This window comes from Castor canadensis, chromosome 2, assembly GCF_047511655.1.
Source record: "Castor canadensis chromosome 2, mCasCan1.hap1v2, whole genome shotgun sequence".
NCBI classification, from domain to species: domain Eukaryota; kingdom Metazoa; phylum Chordata; class Mammalia; order Rodentia; family Castoridae; genus Castor; species Castor canadensis.
This window is the reverse complement of record NC_133387.1, coordinates 27,046,394-27,068,438: the sequence shown is the minus strand read 5'-3', so window position 1 is coordinate 27,068,438 and position 22,045 is coordinate 27,046,394. Positions and strand designations below refer to the sequence as shown.

General features: G+C 35.2%; 1 protein-coding gene across 3 annotated transcripts in view; it reads right to left on the bottom strand.

Moving 5' to 3' along the window:
- The window catches only part of Grm8 (glutamate metabotropic receptor 8), a 767,244-nt gene that overhangs the window by 293,219 nt on the left and 451,980 nt on the right, over positions 1–22,045 (bottom strand). For all 3 annotated transcript variants that reach the window (XM_074063968.1, XM_074063975.1, XM_074063963.1), the window contains exon 7: positions 4,776–4,976. In XM_074063968.1, the coding sequence (XP_073920069.1) occupies positions 4,776–4,976 (201 nt within the window). The remainder of the gene's footprint in view (positions 1–4,775; positions 4,977–22,045) is intronic.

Genomic DNA, 22,045 nt, shown 5'->3' with positions numbered 1-22,045 from the left:
GCTCCCAACCACTGATAATTTGGAATAGATCTGACATCCAACCTAAGTCTATTAATAAGAGTCAAGCTTCCAAGAAACTGGAATTGAGACTATACATATACATACACTTACACACACACACAACTGCCTTGTACTACACAAAGGACCTAAAGTATAAAAAACCAATTCAGACAGACAGACGGAGGCATGTTTGGGTTTCTGAAAAGTTTGTATTTCTTCAAAACAGTTCTTTTCTTAGACTTTTTAAATATCCTTTTATGGGCTTTCTTGAGACATGTTCAGAAATTCTTTATGTTAGCTTAATTAAGCAAGCTTAAGTTGGTCTCTGTTACCTACAATCACACAATTCTAATTAATATCATTGTACTTGATTTGCCCCTGTGATGAGTTCATCTACCGGTAAAAGGAGTGGGGAGACACCCATCGCTTTTTTTCTTTGTAATAAATAAGGTTCTCATAGCAAAAGAAACATCTTTGATTCTACACAAGATTATAGTATTAATATTTTATTGCTGTAGAGTAAGGAATTGCTGTAGTTGCTTAAGTTCCTAAAAATTCTACACTCCTTTATGTTTTCCTTTTGATGGATCTTAGAATTTAAAAAATTTATAGAAATAGCGTTTTGTTCAAATAGGAGCAATAAAAGTAATCCTAAAAGGCAAATCTTTGTTTTCCTGTGGCTTCCCAAGTAGAGAGGAGAGGTTGAGAAAACTTGTAAGGACAAACTAAGTAGTTCCAGACAGGCCATGATTAAGAACACGCTTACAACACAGATACAGCAGATAGTATAGGTAGATTTTTCCAGCAATGAAAAATATCAGTTTATTAAAGCCAAATCATCATTGTAGCTTATGTCCTTGAGGTAAAATAATACTTTGATTAAATCATTTAAGTCATATTTGTAATGCAATAATTTTAGGCTGAAATACTAGCTATTTATGATTCCAAATTCTATGGTCTTTACATTGTCAATTAAACAACATACTGGAAGAAGTAAGATCTTTTAAACCAAGTATCTTTAAATTATTGCCTAAGTAGGTATCTCACATCCGTGGCTACAATTTCAACAAGGTTGAAACATGACTCTCTTATACCAATGGTCTGTGCAACATTCAGTTGTTTGATCTGTTCCACTTCTGTTCCTACAAAGAAGAAGAATCTTCCTCCAAACTAATGACATGGTTTTACTATTTTAAACTAAAAGGGACAACTTACTATCTTAAACTAAAAGGGACAACAAAAAAGCAGTATGTCCCATTATTAACATCAAAAAAATAGCTTAATAATCTTGTCATCCACCCAGAAATTACATGTTAGGGCAGTTAGCATCCAGTATTTAAGTGGGAATTTCTAAGTAATTCCATCTAATGGGTCATTTGAGTTTTTTTAAAATACTCGGGAGAACACTATGTAGTTCACTGATCTTAACAGTGAATCTGGAAGGCCACCCTGTGCAAAACTAGCAATTGCCCTGTGAAGCTCATTTTTTTTTTTAACAATTGCTGATAGCTATGCTAAAACTCTCCTCATGCATGTTTTTGTTGTGCAGTTCTAGATCTAACTAAGCACACCTGGGCTCCTCAAAAATTAAAATAGTCTCTGAAGAACACTTGGTATACTTGAGAACTTCTCACTTCCAGTTTTTGGATGGTTGTCCCACTAGGTGAGAACACTGATCATGACCAGCATGACCTAATCAAAAGGTCTCCAATTAACACAAAATAGCAGTTTGCTAGGCTCCCAACAGAAAACAAAAATTCTAAATGTCTACTTACAGCTTGTGAAATCTCCACAAAGAGCAATGATGTATGTGTCTGTGGATAGGAAGTAGCCATTGGGACCCTTCAAAGAGCCTCTAAGACCAGCAAGTAGGACCAAGGGAATGGACTGGCCAGGGTTATGTCAACCCCTTCAATCTAGCAGCTCTTATTTTAAATGATTAAACTGTTAGCTTTGTAAGTGGGATGTTTCTGAAGATTGAGTTTTAAAAGCAGAGTGTAATGAGGATGCTCTTCATTTATTCTGCACAGGATATGGTACCTCCCCATACAATCAGAGTGCAAAAGGCTGTAAGTCTAGATCAAGGAAGATTATCCTCCTACTCCTTGAAAACATCTTTAATGAAATATCCTTCGGTGTTACAAGCATTACATTTCTTAGCTTTGATTATGAGTACATTTACAAAACAGTCAACAAGAAGGATTCAATTTTGCTATAGATTTTATTAAGTAATGTTCTCATTTGGCTCATTTTCTATTGAAAAAAATAGGTAGACTTTTTCCTGCCATATAGTTTTCATCACAGAGCCACTTAACTCTTTGATTGCTTAGGAATTTCAAAACTCAATCCTTTATTTTGGTTACTATATCTGGATCTTCCTCCTTTAATAGTTTTGAAGCTGTATTTCTATTTAAACAGCTGTGTCTTGTTTATTATAAACAGGTGGAGCATCAACAGTGATGAACATTAATAGAGACACCAGGGGCTGGCAGAGTGACTTATGTAGACCTACCGAGTAAGTTGTGGATTTAACCCCCTGTATCACCAAAAAGATTTTTTAAAAAATAGAGTAACCAATAATGAAGTCAAAAACATGATGAGCATCCTGAAAATTACTGGAAATCAAAAGAATTATATATTCCATGCTAATTTGCTGATGTTCAGGTCTCTGGTTCTGTACCATTGGCTATCAGAACACAAACAAATCTCAAGCCTCACAAAATAAATTTCCAAGGAACTCAAAGAAACTCTCTTTCAATATATGAATAAATGTCAAAAATTTTCCATGACCCTCATCTGGAGTATACTTATTTCTGTGTATCAGGCTCCATTCAATTATGCTTCACTAATTCCCCCTTGCTTTCCAGGTAAAGAACAAACCTTGAAAACTGCCTACAAGTATTCACAATGTCTATATGGCCCTGACTATTGGTTTAAACCCCTTCAGGTCTCATGTTCCTAATTCTCTAGATTAGAAAAGTTCCCCTATTATAAATTCTAATTCCAACATCTCTCTTTTCCACACTCATTGTAGATTATAAAATTATACTTTTCATGTTTTCTAAGTTCTTAAAGAACTCTAAATCCTGTGACTGTTTTGTCTGTTTTTACCAGTAATGCATCTTTAACACTAATCACAAAGCTGAATATAGTCTGTGTACTCAATAAAAATCTATCAACTAAATTAATGAAATGTTATGTTTGCTTCTCTATCGATAGTGCATTGAAAGAAGCATATTCTTGAAGGAATCAGCCCTATGAGCAAGCACAGCAACAGTAGTTGGGAAGTGAACATCTACAAAATGTGGACAGAGAAATCAGAGATCATTGGAGTCTAGAGGCAAATTGTCTTAATAGCCATTAGAAATTAAGACAACCTTTAATAGTTCATAATAGCATCATTATATTATAGTGTGGTCTAATAACTGAAGGTATCAGGAAGGGTTAGATTTTCATCTGTGGTTAAGATAAAAGCAAAATTAGTAATTCAGCTTTAAAATGCTTTCATCTACTGTATCTTTATAAGATTTCCCTACCTGAAGGTGATTTTCAATTATTGAAAAAATTTATTCATTTGCATTCTTCTTCCTGCTTCCTAACACTGTTAGATAAATGAAGTGTTCTCCAACCTCACATTAGAATAAATGACTTAACATTGTAACAATCTTCTTTTGTTCAATTTGATAACTGCATGAAAATTATTTTCAAACTCCTCTTAGTGTTTATATTAGCAAAGGAATTAATGTTATATAATGATTCTCAAAAATTCTGCTTAGAGAGGAATACAGTCTGTGTTGAAAGAAAACCAAATTCTGCCTTATGTTCCTTGAAAAAAGCAAAAGAAGTTTCCACTTGAATTCTAAATTGAAGATGACCTTGTACTGTTTTGAGAAAAGCTGGCAGCTGAGGTCACTGGAGTGTATTGTGATAGACAGTGCAGCGCTGTGTGTGGCTTGGAGGCATGTCCATTGTGTGGATTACAGCCAAGCCAAAAGAATTAGACAGCTCAGAGCATTCTATCATTTCATTTGAAAATAATGGTCAAAGTCATGGGTAGCAGCCATTACAACTTTCATGAAAGAACAGCAGCATTCAATAATTCCATCACTTCAGACAGACAGTTTGGCTATTTTCAACTGAATACTGAGAATCTAGCATATTCTGTATCAGTTTCTTCTGACAGTCACAGAAGCAAGATTTCTGCTTCTATACTAGGAAAATCCAATCTACACTGCATTGTATGTAGCTCTGTGCTTCCAATTGACTAAATCATTGAGAAACGCACAAGTAAAGAAAAGAGGAGTAGAAACCGAACACTCATAGATTATACTATATAAATAAAGAGCAACTCCAAGTCATCCATTTGCCTTGAGTCAGTTTAATGTGCAAAAAGCTACCAAATCAGTTCCAAGCAAAATGCCTGTGATCTCTAAAAATCACATGGACAAAACATTTTCAAATAAGTCTAACCTATTGTCAATGTTTTTGAATGAGCCTCCTAAATTGGTTCTGAAAAGTGATATTTAAGTAGAATATTTTGATTGATAAAGACTTATTTTTAACTTCTGTTTCTTTCCAGAGCAGATTAATGGTGGCTCAAAAATATGTTTAAGATTTAAAAGCAGGTGGGAAAACTCACACTTTTGATTAAAAAAGAGAACTGCTTCTAATCCTGTGCTTTCCACTGTGCCTGAGTTATCTCCTATATATAGGGAAGGAAAAATGCCCTGTCACTCCTAAAGTATTTAGAGACAAAAAAAAAAGTTGTAACTTACCATTAAAATGTACAGCCCTAATATAACCAAGTAGCTCTTTCCCGTCAATGGTACTCATTCGTGGGCAAAGACCAATGTATCCAGGGCAGAGATCCTTGTGCATGTTGTGCAGGGCATAAGCCATGGAATACACAGCATCAATTACAAACTGGACCTTCCCTTCCTGTTCATAAGATGAATCCCGTGCAATTCGCTCCAGCCCTGCAAATAAAAAGTAAAAACATCAATTAGCATTGTTATATTTAAATAAAAGATGGCATCAGCAATAAGATTTCCATCTTTTGACTTAATAAGATACAACTATTTGATTTTACTTTTTTCCTATCCTTACTGAGTCAAATTTTTAAACTGGGTATTGAATTTTTATTTGGAAAGAATAGAAACTATTTCATTAGCAATAAAAAAATAAGAGGCACATAGTTCCATTATCTTTATTGCCACCTTATTGAGTCCCATTGTATTGTACATTCTAGTAATTACATAACATTTGGTGACTTGATCTTTTAAATTAAATGTCATTCTTTTCATCCACCTAGATACAAGAGCATCCTTTAATAGCCCAAAGTAAAATCTCTCCTCATTTCATATCTGTTCTTGTTTTAAATGTGCAGTATTTAGGAGTCTTCTGGTGACTATTTTATGACAATATTTGCATAAATGACTCTAGTTATCTCTAGAAGAGTCATTCAATTTATTTTCTCTTTGAACCCAATTTTCTATTTTAATTTTCTATTAAAAAGATGTATATCTCTCAAAATGAATGTCAGTCAGAGTAATTGTATCAGTGTTTATGCATATTTAGGGCTGACACTTGGCATTAGGATTACCTTTAGGTTGGTATTTATCATTTAATATGTAAAAAAAGCACAGAATTTAAAAACAGAAGATAAATTAGAGAGCAGCTATGATCCAACTATCTCATTTTGAAGATAAGGAAACTGAGACTCATGGAAACGATAGTCACATGGAACACATAGAACAGATCATGAGGAAGCATCTCCAAGCCTGATACTGCCAACTCAATATTCTCTCCATCCTCAAAAAAAAAAAATCAGTGAATGACAAGAATTTGGGGAATGCAAGAAAACTTACGAAAAGGTCAAGGACTTACCAAGGAAATGAAAAACAGTTTCCTATCACTCTCAAATCCTCCTGAAAGTGTATACATCAGTAACACTTTAAAAAAAACTAAAAGCAAACACTTTAAATTTTCTTGTAGATCTTAGTTATATGTAATGAAAATTGTTTAAATACAATAAATACTTATTTTCATAACACCAATGAATATACCTGATAAATTTAAGAGTTGAATTTACATGGTTGTTTTGTATTTGGACATTGATTACCTCCTAAAAAACAATTACTTTTCATTTTTATTTACCCAATCACTGGATATTTTTTCCTCTGGTCTCAATCACTTGTGACACTTTGTTTCTTTGGGTGTTGTTGATAGTGTTTAGTCTCCACTAAATTTGTGATGCTGAATTCTGGGTTTTCCTTTTGGACGTGGCTTTTCTGATTTTTCCATTCTCTAAAGTAAAGTCTCTCTTCTCCCAATCTCAGAATTATTCATTCTCAACAATGTCAACTAGTAATAGTTCTATGGTATGAAAATATAAATTGGAATCCAACATGCCAGTTATAGAGTTTGAAACAATAGATCAATAATTATCAATTTGATTAATAGTAATAGATTTATTTTGGAAATTAACTCAGAAAATTCATTTTCTAAGCCTTTCTTGTCCAGTGACCTTGTCAGGTTAGTAGTCTGCTTTTAAGATCTACTCAATATCTAAAATCAGGTTGTTTTCTTTATAGATGCTTATCTGGCTAACAACTATACTGGTTAGATCAGGATTTTAGTGGTTTCTTTAGACATGAGACCAAAACCTGAACAATTATGGAAAAGCCAGGATGGCTGCTTATGAAATAAGAGGTAAGCAACAAGGAAAGTTGATGATAGAAAACTGAACTACTTCTAAGAACAGTCCCTAGATGGATACCCCTGTGTTTCATTGACTTTGCTTCAAGGAACTTGATGACTGAATATGAAGCCTAGGAGGCCCAGAGCAGCTGTTCCCACACTCAGTCATCTTCTTAAGTATAGACTCCTCAGTGCTACTCTGGAATGGCTGGATAAGAATCTCTAACTAAGGGATATAAAGAATCTGTCATTTCAAAATCTGCCCCAAGAAACTATGATATACCAGTCTGGTCTGTGAACCAGCTTTTGGAAAACACTGCTCTTTGATGTCCTAATCCTTAAAGTCAATATAGATTACCTGTTTAGAGAATCTTATGATATTAAACCATCAAAAGCAAAATAACCATTTCATGGTATATGCAACTCAAAGAAAATCTCCCCATTTTCTACAAGGTGAAGAGTTGGACATACAGCTACACCTCAGTATCTGTGGGGTGTTGGTCCCCAGATCCCAATGGTTATCATTATTCATGGATGTTCAAACCCCTTATATAAAATGGTGCGTTATTATTCTTCAAATAATTTCTAGATTATTTACAATAGCTCACATAATGTAAATACCATATGAATATCTGTTATACTATATCATATAAGGAATAAAGATAGGAAAAGATAGATAGTGCATGCTCTATATAGATGCATTTAAAAATATATTTGGGAGGTCATGGTTGTTTCAATCCATAGATGCAGAAGCTGTGGATAAGAATGGCTTACTGCATAATTCTCAGTATCTATAAATTTCAAAACTTGTATCACATCCTTTGGTACCAGGGAGACCTAAAGCTGATTTTGAATAGACACCAGAGAGACATAAAAGATCTGTAAATAAGAAATCGTAAGGAATTGAATGTTTTCTTCTTGGCAGGGTGGAAACAGAGGTAGGAAAGAAGTAGAAAAAGGAAAAGATGGGGGAGGGTGTGAAACAGAGAGAAGGCAAGGGCCCAACATGCAAAAACAGCAGCATAATTTTTTAAACAAGGATGTCTTATATTCCAAGTCAAGCTATTTGTACTATTACTCAATAAATCTCTCTGCTGCAGACACACACACACGTGCACAACACACACATACACACACACACACACACACACACACACACACACCTCTTCTGAGAATACTATTGTTTGTTTATCTGATTTTGTTTCCTTTTGTGGACTTTGAGGAAAGGGGAGGATTTCTATTTCTGTTACAGCAGTTTGAAGGATGGATAGCAAGCATAGAATTGGCAGAAAATGCTTAAGCCAAATTGCTCCAAAGGTATCAATGACCATGAGAACATTAAGACGTTTAGAAATTTTCCACATCCATGGCATACACGTAAAAGCTAGACATGTGAATATGTTATATTTTACATTTGCTGTATCCCAAACTATTCTGGATTTTATATATTTTTATTTTAATGCCAGTGTAATCTACCTGTCAATCTAAGAAGATATTCCTTAACATTTATTTAATAAGTGGGATAAATTTATATACAACACCTTCATGATAAACTAACCTAGAGGAGGTTGGACATGATAGACATAACCTTCCTTGGCCTTTCTTTTAAAAAGATTCAACTTCATAAATAGTGGATTCCTGTGTACTCTTAAATACCACACCATCTAACTAAAGAGCATTATGTAACTTTTCACTCTTCAGACTAATTATTTTCTTGGCCAGTTATACAACTCAATTACTTAGTTTTAGTGAAGATTAACAATAGGTAAGCTTGTGCAGTTTTTCTTTTTTGATTTTTAAAGTAAAAGTCATGTCCTGCAGCCTGTCCAATGACTGGTATCCACATGTGAATCAACAGAAACCATCAGACATTTTCCATGAATCAATGTAAGCATATGTTTACAAATGGGATAGACCAAAAATTATTTCCAAATTTAAAAGGAAATAGTTTATTTCTTTTCAGGAAGTTTAGACAGTGTATCATCCTGTTCATTAACATATGAACCCCATGATGACACTTTTTTTTACAGTAGCTCCAGTTGGCTCTTCCTCCCCATATATCTGATTCTCTCATTCATCTAAAAGAGTTTAGGAAACTGACAGTTACTCATCAACTTAATTGACTATAAAACTTCATGATGCTATAGTTTCTAAAGTTGGTGTTAATGCATTGCTATAAAGTGCTAAATATTGTCAAAGGCTGTTTGTCAGCCATCTGCTTAAAACATCACTGACTATAAAGTGATGTGTGTTAGTATATAGCTTAAAATTAACAGTACATATAGCAGTAATGTGTTTGCATGGTGGGAGATGAAGTCAACCTCATAAATTTTATAGCAAGATCATTTGATGCTTTCACTAATGAAATCTTGAACTTCTAACTATATCTCATGTTCTTGGAAAACAGTATATTTGTATTAGTCCAAGAAATACCAATGGACTTCAGTGAAGATATTTCACTCTCCATAGTGTATTTTAATGACTTTTTAAAAATTTTTCATAAAAAGCAAAATTAGTTCAAGTTTGCAAAGCATTGAGTATGCTATAATGTGACCTCCTAAAAAGAACCCAAGAAGAATTTTTAATTCTTTGACACATTACTACTACAGAAGTTCACTTTCTAAGAAGTTCCCATTTCTTGGGATAGAGTTCAATTTTCTAAATTGAAATGTCAGAACATTGTTTTCATTTTCCTGAAATTAGTCATACAAAGCTCCCAATGTCAATGTAGTGCTAATCCAATAAACACTTGTCAATTCAGGGAAAAAAATTAAAAAGAGAAAAAGAAAAAGTCCTATCGATTGCTTTATTCACAGGAAACCAAAACATTTGTAAACTGTTCTTGTTTAGGGTAGAAATAATCTCAGACTCTAAATTTGTAAGTTAAAGTTATTTAATTTTTAAATTCCTCCCTGACTTTTTCTTTAGTATGCAGCAACTATTTTAAATGATTTAATTATTTTCTTGGAGTTGCTGTAATAAGAGGGAAGAAGAGAATTTGTGAGCATGTTGTTAATAAAAACCTTAATGCATGTAGGAACAAATTTAAAAGTTGCTCTGAGTTCCACAAGAGTTCCATTGGCCTCACTAGTGGTAACCAGGATTAGTTATTGTGTTCTACATGTGCTTTCCTAGGCTGGGAAATATGGCAAATATATGTTGTGACTGTATAGCATAGTAATTTTAATCATGAGAACTACACCAAGAACTACCCTATATACTAAAGAGTAATTTCTATCAAGTTGGAAAGCATAGGTCCTCTTTTACCAGATAGAAACTAATTTGAATTCAAAGACACACTAAAGGGAGCACAGGGAAGAAACATGAACATATTCGAGTATACAGGAATGTTTTCTGAATACTATCATGAGAAATACACACCACAGAGGCATGAAAACATGAGATGAAGCAGAAAGATAAACTGACAGAAGGAAGCAGCTGGCTGTGGGAGAGGACTGAACAGTCAGTAGACCTGGATCTGGGTCCCTATGGACAGCTTAGAAAGTGTGTAGCATAGGACACATTGCTGAACCTCACTAAGTCTGAGCCTCACTGAGATCTCTGTGGTAGGGCTCCTCATCTCTCAGCCTTGTTTGGGTACCACCACCTCTCTCTGCACCTCCCTTAGATTTTTTACTGTAACCTGAGATCTGCGGACCACAGGGACCTCACTCAGCTGCTTCTCTGTAACTCTCTTTGCTCTGCCCCAGAGGTTTCCAGGTTGCATGTACCTCAAACTAGTTAATATTTCATTATTTTTTAATTTCACAGCTTAGATTAGATCATGGAGCATCTTAAATGCTAAGCTAATGCTGAATATTGTTCACTTGAGTCAGAGAGCTGTTATCAGTATTTAAAACAATTTCTGGAAATGATGTATAAAATGAATTGAAGCAAGCATAGGTTGAAGGTAGAGATATAAGTTGGGAGGCAGCCAGACAGAGACTGGAAATAGGATGAGACAGTAGAAATGAAAGTGAAGGAATAAGAAAAATAACTTTCATATGTCAAATGACAGAATCTGATCCCCTGATGAAGTATGGCAGTAAGGGTTGGGAGAAATCAATGGATCAGGGTTTTGAGGCTAGCTGTACAAAGATCTTGGTTAAAAGGACTAATTTTTCATATGCTGCAGTAGTTATTACACCCTGTAATATAGCATAGATTTGTATAAATTCATTGGATTAGTTCAATAATAACAAATGTTAAAGTAATCATGTAACAGTAATATGATTGGTCATTTGTCACATTGTAATAATGTAAGCCACCTGGGGTAAAGTAGCTTGTGCTATGCTTTGTTAAACAAAACCACTAGCCTGGGACATTGAATGTATGTTCTGTCTAACAGTACAAACAAGTAACTTTGTGACATTAGAGCAAGTGGTGATCTCATGGCATTTGTTTACTTCTCCATGGAAACTCAGGAATTGAATAAAATAATCAGTCAGTGTTCCTTCAGTACTATAATTCTGGACTCCTGGGCATGTTTTCTTCTTTTCAATTGCCTCCTCTCTACTCTTTCTAAGTCCATTTGACTAGGTGTCACTAAACAAACACTACTAAAACCAGTTCTCCAAATAGTATGGAATATCTTGTAACTGGATTTCCGCTGAGACCCGGAAATGCTGTAGTAACTGAAACAACAAATGTCAGCCAGGATTTTAATTCCTGTACTCTCAGTTTTAGCTAATTCTCTCACTACATTTTCATTGTTCTTAGACTACAGCACATATCAAATCTCATTACTCATCAAAAAGAATCATATTCAGCTCTGTTATTTTTTTGGATACAATGGTTAAAGGGATGGACTATGGAAAATAAGTTTAGACTTCTCAATGAAACCCCAGTAGCACAGCAACTAACAGATAGCATAGATAAATGGGACCTCATAAAACTAAAAAGCTTCTGTTCATCAAAAGAAATGGTCTCTAAACTGAAGAGAACACCTACAGAGTGGGAGAAAATATTTGCCAACTATACATCAGACAAAGGACTGATAACCAGAATATACAGGGAACTTAAAAAACTAAATTCTCCCAAAACTAATGAACCAATAAAGAAATGGGCATGTGAACTAAACAGAACTTTCTCAAAAGAAGAAATTCAAATGGCCAGAAAACACATGAAAAAATGCTCACCATCTCTAGCAATAAAGGAAATGCAAATTAAAACCACGCTAAGATTCCACCTCACCCCTGTTAGAATAGCCATCATCAGCAACACCACCAACAACAGGTGTTGGCGAGGATGCGGGGAAAAAGGAACCCTCTTACACTGTTGGTGGGAATGTAGACTAGTACAACCACCCTGGAAAAAAATTTGGACGCTACTTAAAAAGCTGGACATCGATCTACCATTTGATCCAGCAATACCACTCTTGGGGATATACCCAAAAGACTGTTACTCCAGAGGCACCTGCACATCCATGTTTATTGCGGCACTATTCACAATAGCCAAGTTATGGAAACAGCCAAGATGCCCCACCACTGACGAATGGATTAAGAAAATGTGGTATCTATACACAATGGAATTTTATGCAGCCATGAAGAAGAACGAAATGTTAGCATTCGCTGGTAAATGGATGGAATTGGAGAACATCATTCTGAGTGAGGTTAGCCTGGCTCAAAAGACCAAAAATCATATGTTCTCCCTCATATGTGGACATTAGATCAAGCACAAACACAACAAGGGGATTGGACTATGAGCACATGATAAAAGCGAGAGCACACAAGGGAGGGGTGAGGATAGGTAAGACACCTAAAAAACTAGCTAGCATTTGTTGCCCTTAACGCAGAGAAACTAAAGCAGATACCTTAAAGCAACTGAGGCCAATAGGAAAAGGGGAACAGGTACTAGAGAAAAGGTTAGATCAAAAAGAATTAACCTAGAAGGTAACACCCACACACAGGAAATCAATGTGAGTCAATGCCCTGTATAGCTATCCTTATCTCAACCAGCAAAAACCCTTGTTCCTTCCTATTATTGCTTATACTCTCTCTACAACAAAATTAGAAATAAGGGCAAAATAGTTTCTGTTTGGTATTGGGGGGGGTTAGGGAGGGGGCGGAGTGGGTGGTAAGGGAGGGGGTGGGGGCAGGGGGGAGAAATGAACCAAGCCTTGTATGCACATATGAATAATAAAAGAAAAATGAAAAAAAAAGAAAAGAAGTTTAGAGAAGTGAATAGGAAAAAGGAGGGTGCATAATTAAAATGGACAGGATACCACAAGTAGCATCTCCTTAATATTAAATTATTGTTTCTCTTCTTTTACAAAGAAACAAATTAAGATGCAAAAAAAATTTTATTTACCCAAAATCTCAAAGTTTTGGCAGTAAATGGTAATTTAAAGTCAGATCTGTCAGATTCAAAACCTCCTCCAATACTTTCTGTATCTTCTCCCTCTTCTGTGAAATCCTCTTTGATTCTTCCAGCTCAGTGTTATCCTTTGGTTTTCGAGCTATTATTTAATTTAGTCACTAGACTCATGATTGGCTTGTTTTCAAAGTTATAAATAGAGATAATGATCTTGTGTTAATTTTTAAAGCACTAGATCAAGCATTAAGGAATGTTATAAAGTAATACATAAATTTTACAGAATCTTTAATAAATATTAGCAAATATTAACAAATGACAATATTTACACTGAAATATACTATGCAGGACAAATGCATTTCTAGAGCATTTTGAGCATTTTTATACACTATAAAAAAATCATCTTGCCTATGAATTTCAGCCATGCTCTTGAGATAAAATGACTGAAATGCAAAAGCAAAATGCTAGATATTTGTGGCAACATCAAACCTAATAAATACAAATTTATATTTATGAAATTATCATAAATTAGTTTAGTGTATTTCTCTAGGAAAATAACATCAAGCTCCAAAGAGAATTCCACACTTAAGGTTCTGCATTATGGACTCCATCCTAGGCTTTGTCAAGGACCTGTAGAGACAGGTCTATAGGACTGATGAACTAATTTGATCCTCTGCCTTATCTATTTGCAAAGGGCAGAGGAAATTAGAAGATAAGGGTCCTTTGTTGAAAATCACCTGCTCTCTAGCTTCTGTAATTTAAATGTTGTAGCAAGAACTGAAGGCTCTTAGCTGCCTGCAGACACATCAGGAGGCACTTGTAAATCAACCACTGAAGAGTTGTAGATCAGCCCACAATAACTCTCTCCTTTGTGCCTAGCAGGAAATGGAAAGTGCTTTAGGCAGGTACCAGGTGTCCCCTTCAGGTGTTAAATTTTCCATGCAATGCCCTAGGGTTTCTAAGACACTGAAAAACCTAAGGTAAGTGGCAAATAAAATTAAGAGTGTATCTTCAGGCAAAACAACCAGTTTAAAAGAAAGACATTCAGAAGAGCAAGTTATTTCATAGAGAGATCCCTAAGTCCCTAAACAAAGAAAAGACTGTTTGATTAAATCCAATCATTTGCATTTTTCTTCATAATTATCTTAGACCAGGCACATTACAAATTTTGATTTGAATACTGTATAAAACTCTTGATGAATAGTAAAATTTCCCTCTTTGAAGTATATTAAAGAAACCCTGTTCTATAAATGAATTCAAATTTTCCATCATAATTCTCAGTTCACCAGAGAGGATTTCTAATGCTTCCCACTGGATATATTATACTCATTGAAGACCCTATGACTTGCTTCAGGATTATCCTTTAAAATGTATTTCATTTATTTCCTAATTACAAAATAATATGCCATTTTAGTAGAATTGTGGAAAATAGTGCATAAAGAAAATAAAGAACACCAAGTAACCTGCCATCTTACCCACCATTTGTATTTGCTCTAGTGCCTTACACCATTTCTTTCTTTTCTTCTTTATTTTTAAACATTTAAGGTTTAATATGTGCAATCATTTTAATATGCTGCATTCACTTCACCTCTTGTGAGAATTTCCCTCAATAGTAGGGAAGTATAGTTTTTAATAGTGTTTTTTAATCTCTAAGATTCTTGGGTTATCTTTAATCATTTAATAGATTCAGATTTTCGTATTTAATTCTTTTCAAGGTGATATTTGTAGCAAGGTAGGAATCCCAACTTCATATTTCCCTAATAGTAAACCAATTCTCCCAATGTTATTTATAGAATTAATATTATTTTCCTTATTTATATAAATTCACTTTAGTTTCAGCTCTAAGCCATAGTCTCCTACTATGCCAATGCTATATTGTTTTTATAATTATCGTGATTTTATAATGCTAGATCATTGGTTCATTGGTTATATCATATTCGTTCTTAAAATTCTTTTAAAATTAATTGCACAAGATTTAACATAGCTACAGTATTAAATTCCCAGTTGAGAATATAGACTCTTCAATCTTCTCTTGGCATTCACAGTAAAGACATGTCACCCACATATTTCTTCTTAAATTAATTCCTTGATATTTCATGTTTTGTAGTTTTATGAGATAGAAATTTTTTCACTGATTTTTAATTGGTCATTCTTGACATAATTCATGAATTTCAATTCATTTTTAATGCTCAACATTTCCTTCTCTTATTTAAAGTCTGCATCCTGGAGGCTCCACGTTAAGTCCTATCTCTTCTACAAAACAAGGAAACATACAAAAGAGCAAGGGCTTTAAGATAAGACAGACCTGGATTTTAGACCCTGCCTCAGCGCCTCTTAGCCTTCATTTTTGAAAGTGGAATTTACTACGTATGTTGTATGGTGGGTGTGAGGATTAAATGAGATGATGTAAGATATTTGGCACATTATGTATTGAATGAATGACCACCTTCTATGATGTGTAACATTTCTGCAATCACACAAACAAGAGATATCACAACAGAAAGTGAAAACTAGTCTACAGATATACACATTTAATCAATAAACATGAAAAGGGCAATTTAGTTTCGTAGTTAGGAACACTCACCCTGCACCACATCTGTCCAGGTTAAAAATCTTAGGATCACCATTTGCTAATTATAGGGTTTTCAGTAAGTCCCTTAACCTGCTTTGTTTCTGTTTTCTTACCTGAAAATGGGGATAATAATAGTATCTGCCCCATAGGATTGGTGTCATATTCAAATGAGTTCATATATAAAATGTAGTGTGAGGAGTATAATAGGGACTTCATGAGACAATATCATTATTCTTATCACTACTTTTATTATCATCATTCATTAAGCTTTGTGATATGTTAAGCACCACACAGGATGCAATAATATACAAAACTGACCTAGTCCCTGAGTCATAGAGTGACACCAGGGCTAAGATCTACAGAATAAATGGGAATGGATCACGTAAACAAGATATAAAATGGAAGCACAGAAGGAAGGTAACATAATGGTAAAGGCCAAGTGATGGGGGGGAGCAGAAGAGTTTGAGGGGTTGAAACAAATCTAGTGGGCCTGGGGCAGAGAAAGTGGGATGGTATCACAGCTGAGGCCTGAGAGAGGGCTAGAGTCAGATAGGGGACCCTGAAAACTACATGATATCAACTTATCTTGTTCCGAAGAGTAGAGTATAACCAGAGAAAGGCGGAATAGCCATATTTCCAGTTCAGAAGGAACACTTGGTCAGAAGAACAGAGAGGAAAGAGAAAAGTATGGATGGGGCCATTTGGGAGGTTATCACATAGGTTGGACAGGAGCATATTTAGTAGCAAAGGGCTGAGGTGGTGATGATGATGGAGAAATGAAAAAGCATTTGAGACATATTAGAAGATAAAATTAAGAGGATTCAGATAGGGGAACTGAAGCAAAGGGTGGTACAAAGAGTGACTTCTAGGTTCCAGGCTCACGTATCTGCACAGACCCTGCTCCTCTTCAATGAGATGGGCAACACTGTCTAGGCCAGAAATATAATGACCCACCAGATAACGCACTGGTTGTTGCCTAGTGGACAATCAATATTATGTGCCTGTTCCTATTAAGATAAGTCATGGGAATCTTGCTAGCCTTTGCCTCCTAAAAACTGTCTACTCTCTTGGCACTACAGGACTGTACCCTGCCTGATGTGTAGCATAGATGCTTTGTTCAGGGTCAAGGTCAACACTGGGTTACTCTTAGTTTCATCATTATTAACAAACTTCTCAGGCTGTAAATTACTACCCAGGAACTGGAGAAGGAGATGACACAGGAATTGTTTCTAAAACCATATTCAGCAGCTGACCTCATCAATTCTACGTGAAAGTTACTAGTAGCTTTTCTCAGTAAACATGCTAGTCTGCCTTAAATACAAACATTAGAAAGGAAAACTTTCTCGTTTTCACATCCCTGCCTCTCTGCACTCTCATTCCTTTTGCCTTTAATATTTTGTCAGCAACAGAGGACTACTACAACAGAACATGTTTTATAAGACCTTAGAACTTATAATTAATAATAGAAATAACCATGCTAAAATTAACTTAAAACTATTTTTAAACTTTGTGATATGACCCATGAGTGGTTCTTGAAATCAATTTAGTGGTTCACATGTCTTGTTTGTTTTTTCTTTAAATGAACAGAAATCAAATACATCACAAATAGTAATAGGAAGCAATCTTTCTTGAAACTTGTATTTGAGTTTGAAACTTGTATATGTGTTGCCATACACATAAACTATTAATCTGAAGGGTAATCTAAAAAAGTACAAATCTGGCTAACATTTCAATTCTCTTATTTTACAAATGTTAAGACCGAGTGCTTTTTCCTGTCCCAGCAATTCATGAAGATGCAGAGCCAGGAATGGTCCCCTAATCACCTAATTCCATGACTCTCCTTTTAGATCATATTGCCTCTTTTCAGCCACCTTTTCTCTCTTGTAATTAAGTTCCATGAATGTAAGTAAAACTTAAGGGAGTCACTAAATGAGGTTATCCATGAAAAATTAAAAGCCTTGAAGGAACAAACCAATCATGGAAAGAAAGGAGTGACAGGAAGGTATGAGTTATGGGAAGGTTGTCTCAATTCAATGGGAAATGTATCAGTGAAAACTAACAAGAAGAATCATGGTTTGAGGCTGAAAAAGCAAAGGATTTTGAAATAGAAACTTAAATTAAAAAAAAAAAAGACCAAAGGTAGCTTAAGTATAAGGTGCATATACTTTAAGTGAGAATTTTATGGTGTCTGTGTGTAGTACTGGATTGCCCAGATGAAAAACAAAAACAATTGTTGACTCTACAATGCGGTCAATCCTCTGGATGACTGACTAGGTCTTTCACTTTTCTTCCCAATTTTAGGGGTCACAGCACAGGTGTAGCTGTAATGCCAGTGGCTGATTAAAGCAGGTCACAGTCTGTCTAGGAGAGTTTCTCTGCCATCCTTCAGAGAGATAGGGACCAGACAAGATGACCTCCCTGTTGCCTTCCAATTAATTCATGCAGCCTCTGTTTCTATCAGACATCTTCAGGGATGCAAACTATATACTCTCTGCAAGTCCTCAACAGGAATAAATAAACACAGAGGCCTCAGACTGTGTTTAATGAATAATCAGGTTTCATCTTCAATCATCACTTTTGATTTACAGTCTTGTTTCTAAGTGTTATTTTCCCCTACAATAATCTAAAACCCCATGGAGGACAGAAGCTGGATCTAATTCTTCTGGGTTCTCACTGGACCTGATGTGTATCCTAATACATCTTAAGTTAATGAAATGTTTACAAACCAATCTGAACTGAGTCTCTCACTGAAGAAGTGTATATAAATAAAATAATTCCAATTAACCATCCATAGGTTCCCATCCTTTTGCTTTAACATTCTACAGAGTGCTACTCTAGAAAAACTATTAAAAGATTTATTAAAGTGCTACTGGTAAAACTTTGACCAAATAAACTAAATCCATGCATTTTATTTTTATCTTCAAATAAATATAAAATGTGGAGTGGATAGGGTATTTGCTTTTTGTTTCTTTCCAAATGAGCCAGTAGGATAACTTCCATAAAAGAGAAAATGGGTCATCTGAGGCTAATCACAATAGACAGTGTTGAAACAAGAGATCTAAGATGAGGTAAGTGCTCACATGACAGCTCATTTAAAGCCCCTTATGAATCAGGAACCTATGGTTGTATTTCAACAGTTCCCAAACAATCAATAAAACACCAGTATTCATTAAGCAGAACTCATACAGAGCATTGCCTCAGATCAAAAACTGTGACTTTTGACTAAGAATTTATCTTACTATGGAAACAGTGAATTAGTTATCTTTTCTTAAAATAAAATGTAATTAATATAAAATATAGTGTTCTTTAACATTACAAATACGGTATATAACAGCTTTTAGTTTGTATAGGTTCTATTGGGACCTAGGAAACACGCCAAAACAAAAGTGGAATTCTGGCCCAGTAAGGACTGAATTAACCACCAAGAATCTGTTTCACCTTGAGAGAAGAAGAAAGACCCATTAAAATCTCTCATTATTACCCTTGTATGCAAATGCAAAGAAAAAAACTGAAAATATTTTCATCTTTACATTTTCAATGCATGCAAATGCCAAAAAAAGAATTGAAAATATTTTCATCTTTTAACTTTCATCACATGCTTTGAATATCAACACACACTTTGTGAGAAAAATTATAAATAGAAATTTGATAAATTTAGAACTAATGTGAAAATCATAGCCTGAGATGCACTTTAAATTTATTTCTAACAAATCTGTTTTTCTCAGTGATTTATTTTTGCTACCCAAATTATGTTACTGGCACCAAGGACTAGGAGAGACATGATAAAGGAAATGCATAAACATAAAAAGCCTTCTTCTCAGAAGCTGAAAAGAGACCTAGCATAGGATTTTATCCAGAGCCAACTGCCATGTTAGGTTAGCTGGAAATGCTGGGGCAAAACTTGCAATAACTCTGTGAGGCAAGACTTGTTATTCCCACATTTTAGGCAAGTAAAGTGAGTCCTGGACAGGTTAAATAAGCTACCCATTATCACAGATTTAGAAGACACACAGGCCTGGTGCAGGGGAGTCACATCTATGATCCTAGCTACTCAGGAGGCAAAGATCAGGAGGACCACTGTTTGAAGCCAGCCCAGGAAAATAGTTCACGAGACCCTATCTTGAAAAAAGCTATCACAGAAAAGGGCTGGTAGAGTGGCTTAAGTGGTAGAGTGCCTACCTAACATGAGGCCCTGAGTTCAAACCCCAGTACCACCAAAAAACAAAAGACATGCAGCCAATACTCCAAACTGTGATTGTCTACTCAGAGTGTTCTTGCTTTTTTCATTACATCCCAGGTCTAAATAATAAAGAATAAGCTCATCAAGAGTGTTATGGGTTTAGACAAAGATATAAGCTGTTGTTACCAGGTCCTTGAATGAACCCATGTCATTTAACACCTGTACTTTAAGCACCAAGACACAAGTTATCCTTTGACTTTCTATCACAGTCTTATGTGTTCACCTTCCATATGGAGTGGTATCTTTTAATTTCTGAGTTTTGTAATAGTCTCTCAATCAAATGTATTTAGAAGCAAGACAGACCCACATATTAGAGTCATCTGGTAAACCACCCTGTCAGACCCAGATTTCTAAAAAGAGTATTTGTTCACCCTGAGTCCTACAATTTCATATGTAGCCCAACCATACCCCCACAACTACCTGGAAAGATATCTGTAGCCGTACTTTCATCCTAATTCACCACTTTCTACATGTCATTAGAACACATATTTTTGGCAGGAAACATGGCTGACCAAAATAACAAGTTCATTTTCCACATTTGTGGCTAACATAGCTGCCAATATGATGTAAGCAAATGTATAGTGTGGCAACTTTTAGGAACCTTTCTTAAGAGACATAAGCATATGCCTTTGCCTCTTTATCATTTTTTTATCTTTTCCTCCACCCTTCCAACTAAAAGTCAGATGTGATCACTGGAGCCATACCTGGGATTTAGAATATGAGAGCCATACCCCAAGGGAAGCAGAGCAACAAGCTAGAAGGAGCCTGGGTCCTTGAGGCCTGAGGGGGACAGAAGAACCCCTTTGTGTCTAGAGTGCTCCCTCTGGATCTTACCAGGCAGAAAATAAATTTCTATCTCATTTAAATGATTGTTTTTACTCTCTGTCACTTATAGCTGGACATAATCCTAAATGATACACAGCCAAGATTTGTTTATAACTAAGCCCAAGAACAGAAACACACTCACCACCACATTTTGACTTTTGATTACTAGTCTATTGAGGTTTCCTAGAACAATAAGAAAAACATGATTTTTTTCACAGAAATTCCTGGAATCTATATTATGTCTGATAAATAACTCAACCTCTCTTAGTTTGAGTGTCACCTATGAATAAGAGGGTAATGACCTCCTACTTCAAAATGCTGTACGAAACCAATCAAATGAAAACTGTGATTTGTGCAATATTCTTGTTTCTACTTTCACAACACACAAGTCTTTTAGGACTAGGAATTTTTACACACTTATCTTGAAAATGCCTTTCAACCTCAGCATCTACTCACTGGTTGCCTGCAAATTATTACTATTTATGAAATAAACAAGGTAGAAAACACAAGCCTTTAAAGACACTCCATTGTTTGTTACTTCTGGATCATCTTGGCATCCTATCTCATTTTTAAGACAATGTTTTTAATGGTCCATAAGGGCAGGGCCCATGATCCTGCTCATTCATGGCTTGATTCCCAGGGCACATAGTGATTTCTTAACAACTGTTAGCCACCTTTCCCAAGATTCCATGCTAGGCTTTCCCATGGCAAAAGGTCCTTTCCACTGCCATGAAGTGGAAAGTTGTAGGCAGATTTATGCTCTACCTTTGCAGTCCACAAACCCATGTCCTTTGAATATTGTCCTATAGCCAACTATATTCCTTGATGAGAACTAGTCATTTTATTTCATATTCTCCTGGTCTAATGATAACTATAATATACCAATAAGACAGAATCAAAGTTCTCAAAAGTGACTATCTTGGCAGGTATGAACTTTGTTGATCAGCTAGATGTGTTGGTATACTTTATTATGTTAGGCTAACTAAGGGTTTTGAACTGTGAGATTATCTTCCACTGTTTTCTCAATTAAGTTCACAGAGCAATTGTCAGTGCCATATACCTTTCATTTTGCAAATGCTGTTTTTTGTCACAATATTGGCTCTTTTCTACCCCAGCATTTGGTGTATGTCCAACCAAGTTATGAAGGAGACAAAGCTAGTTTCCAATTCATCTTGTTTTTGCATTTTTCTCTACAAAATAGCCATCCCTTTTTTGCCATCCCTGATCAACAAGTGTCCATGCCAGTGAGACAGACCACTTCACAATGAAATAATAGTGACGGATAAACCCAAAGTATTACCAGCTATAATATATTTTGTGAACATCCATGCAATTCTGGAACCTATGACATTAATAAGTTGCATATATATGAGAAAGAGTCACTAAACATTGATGGA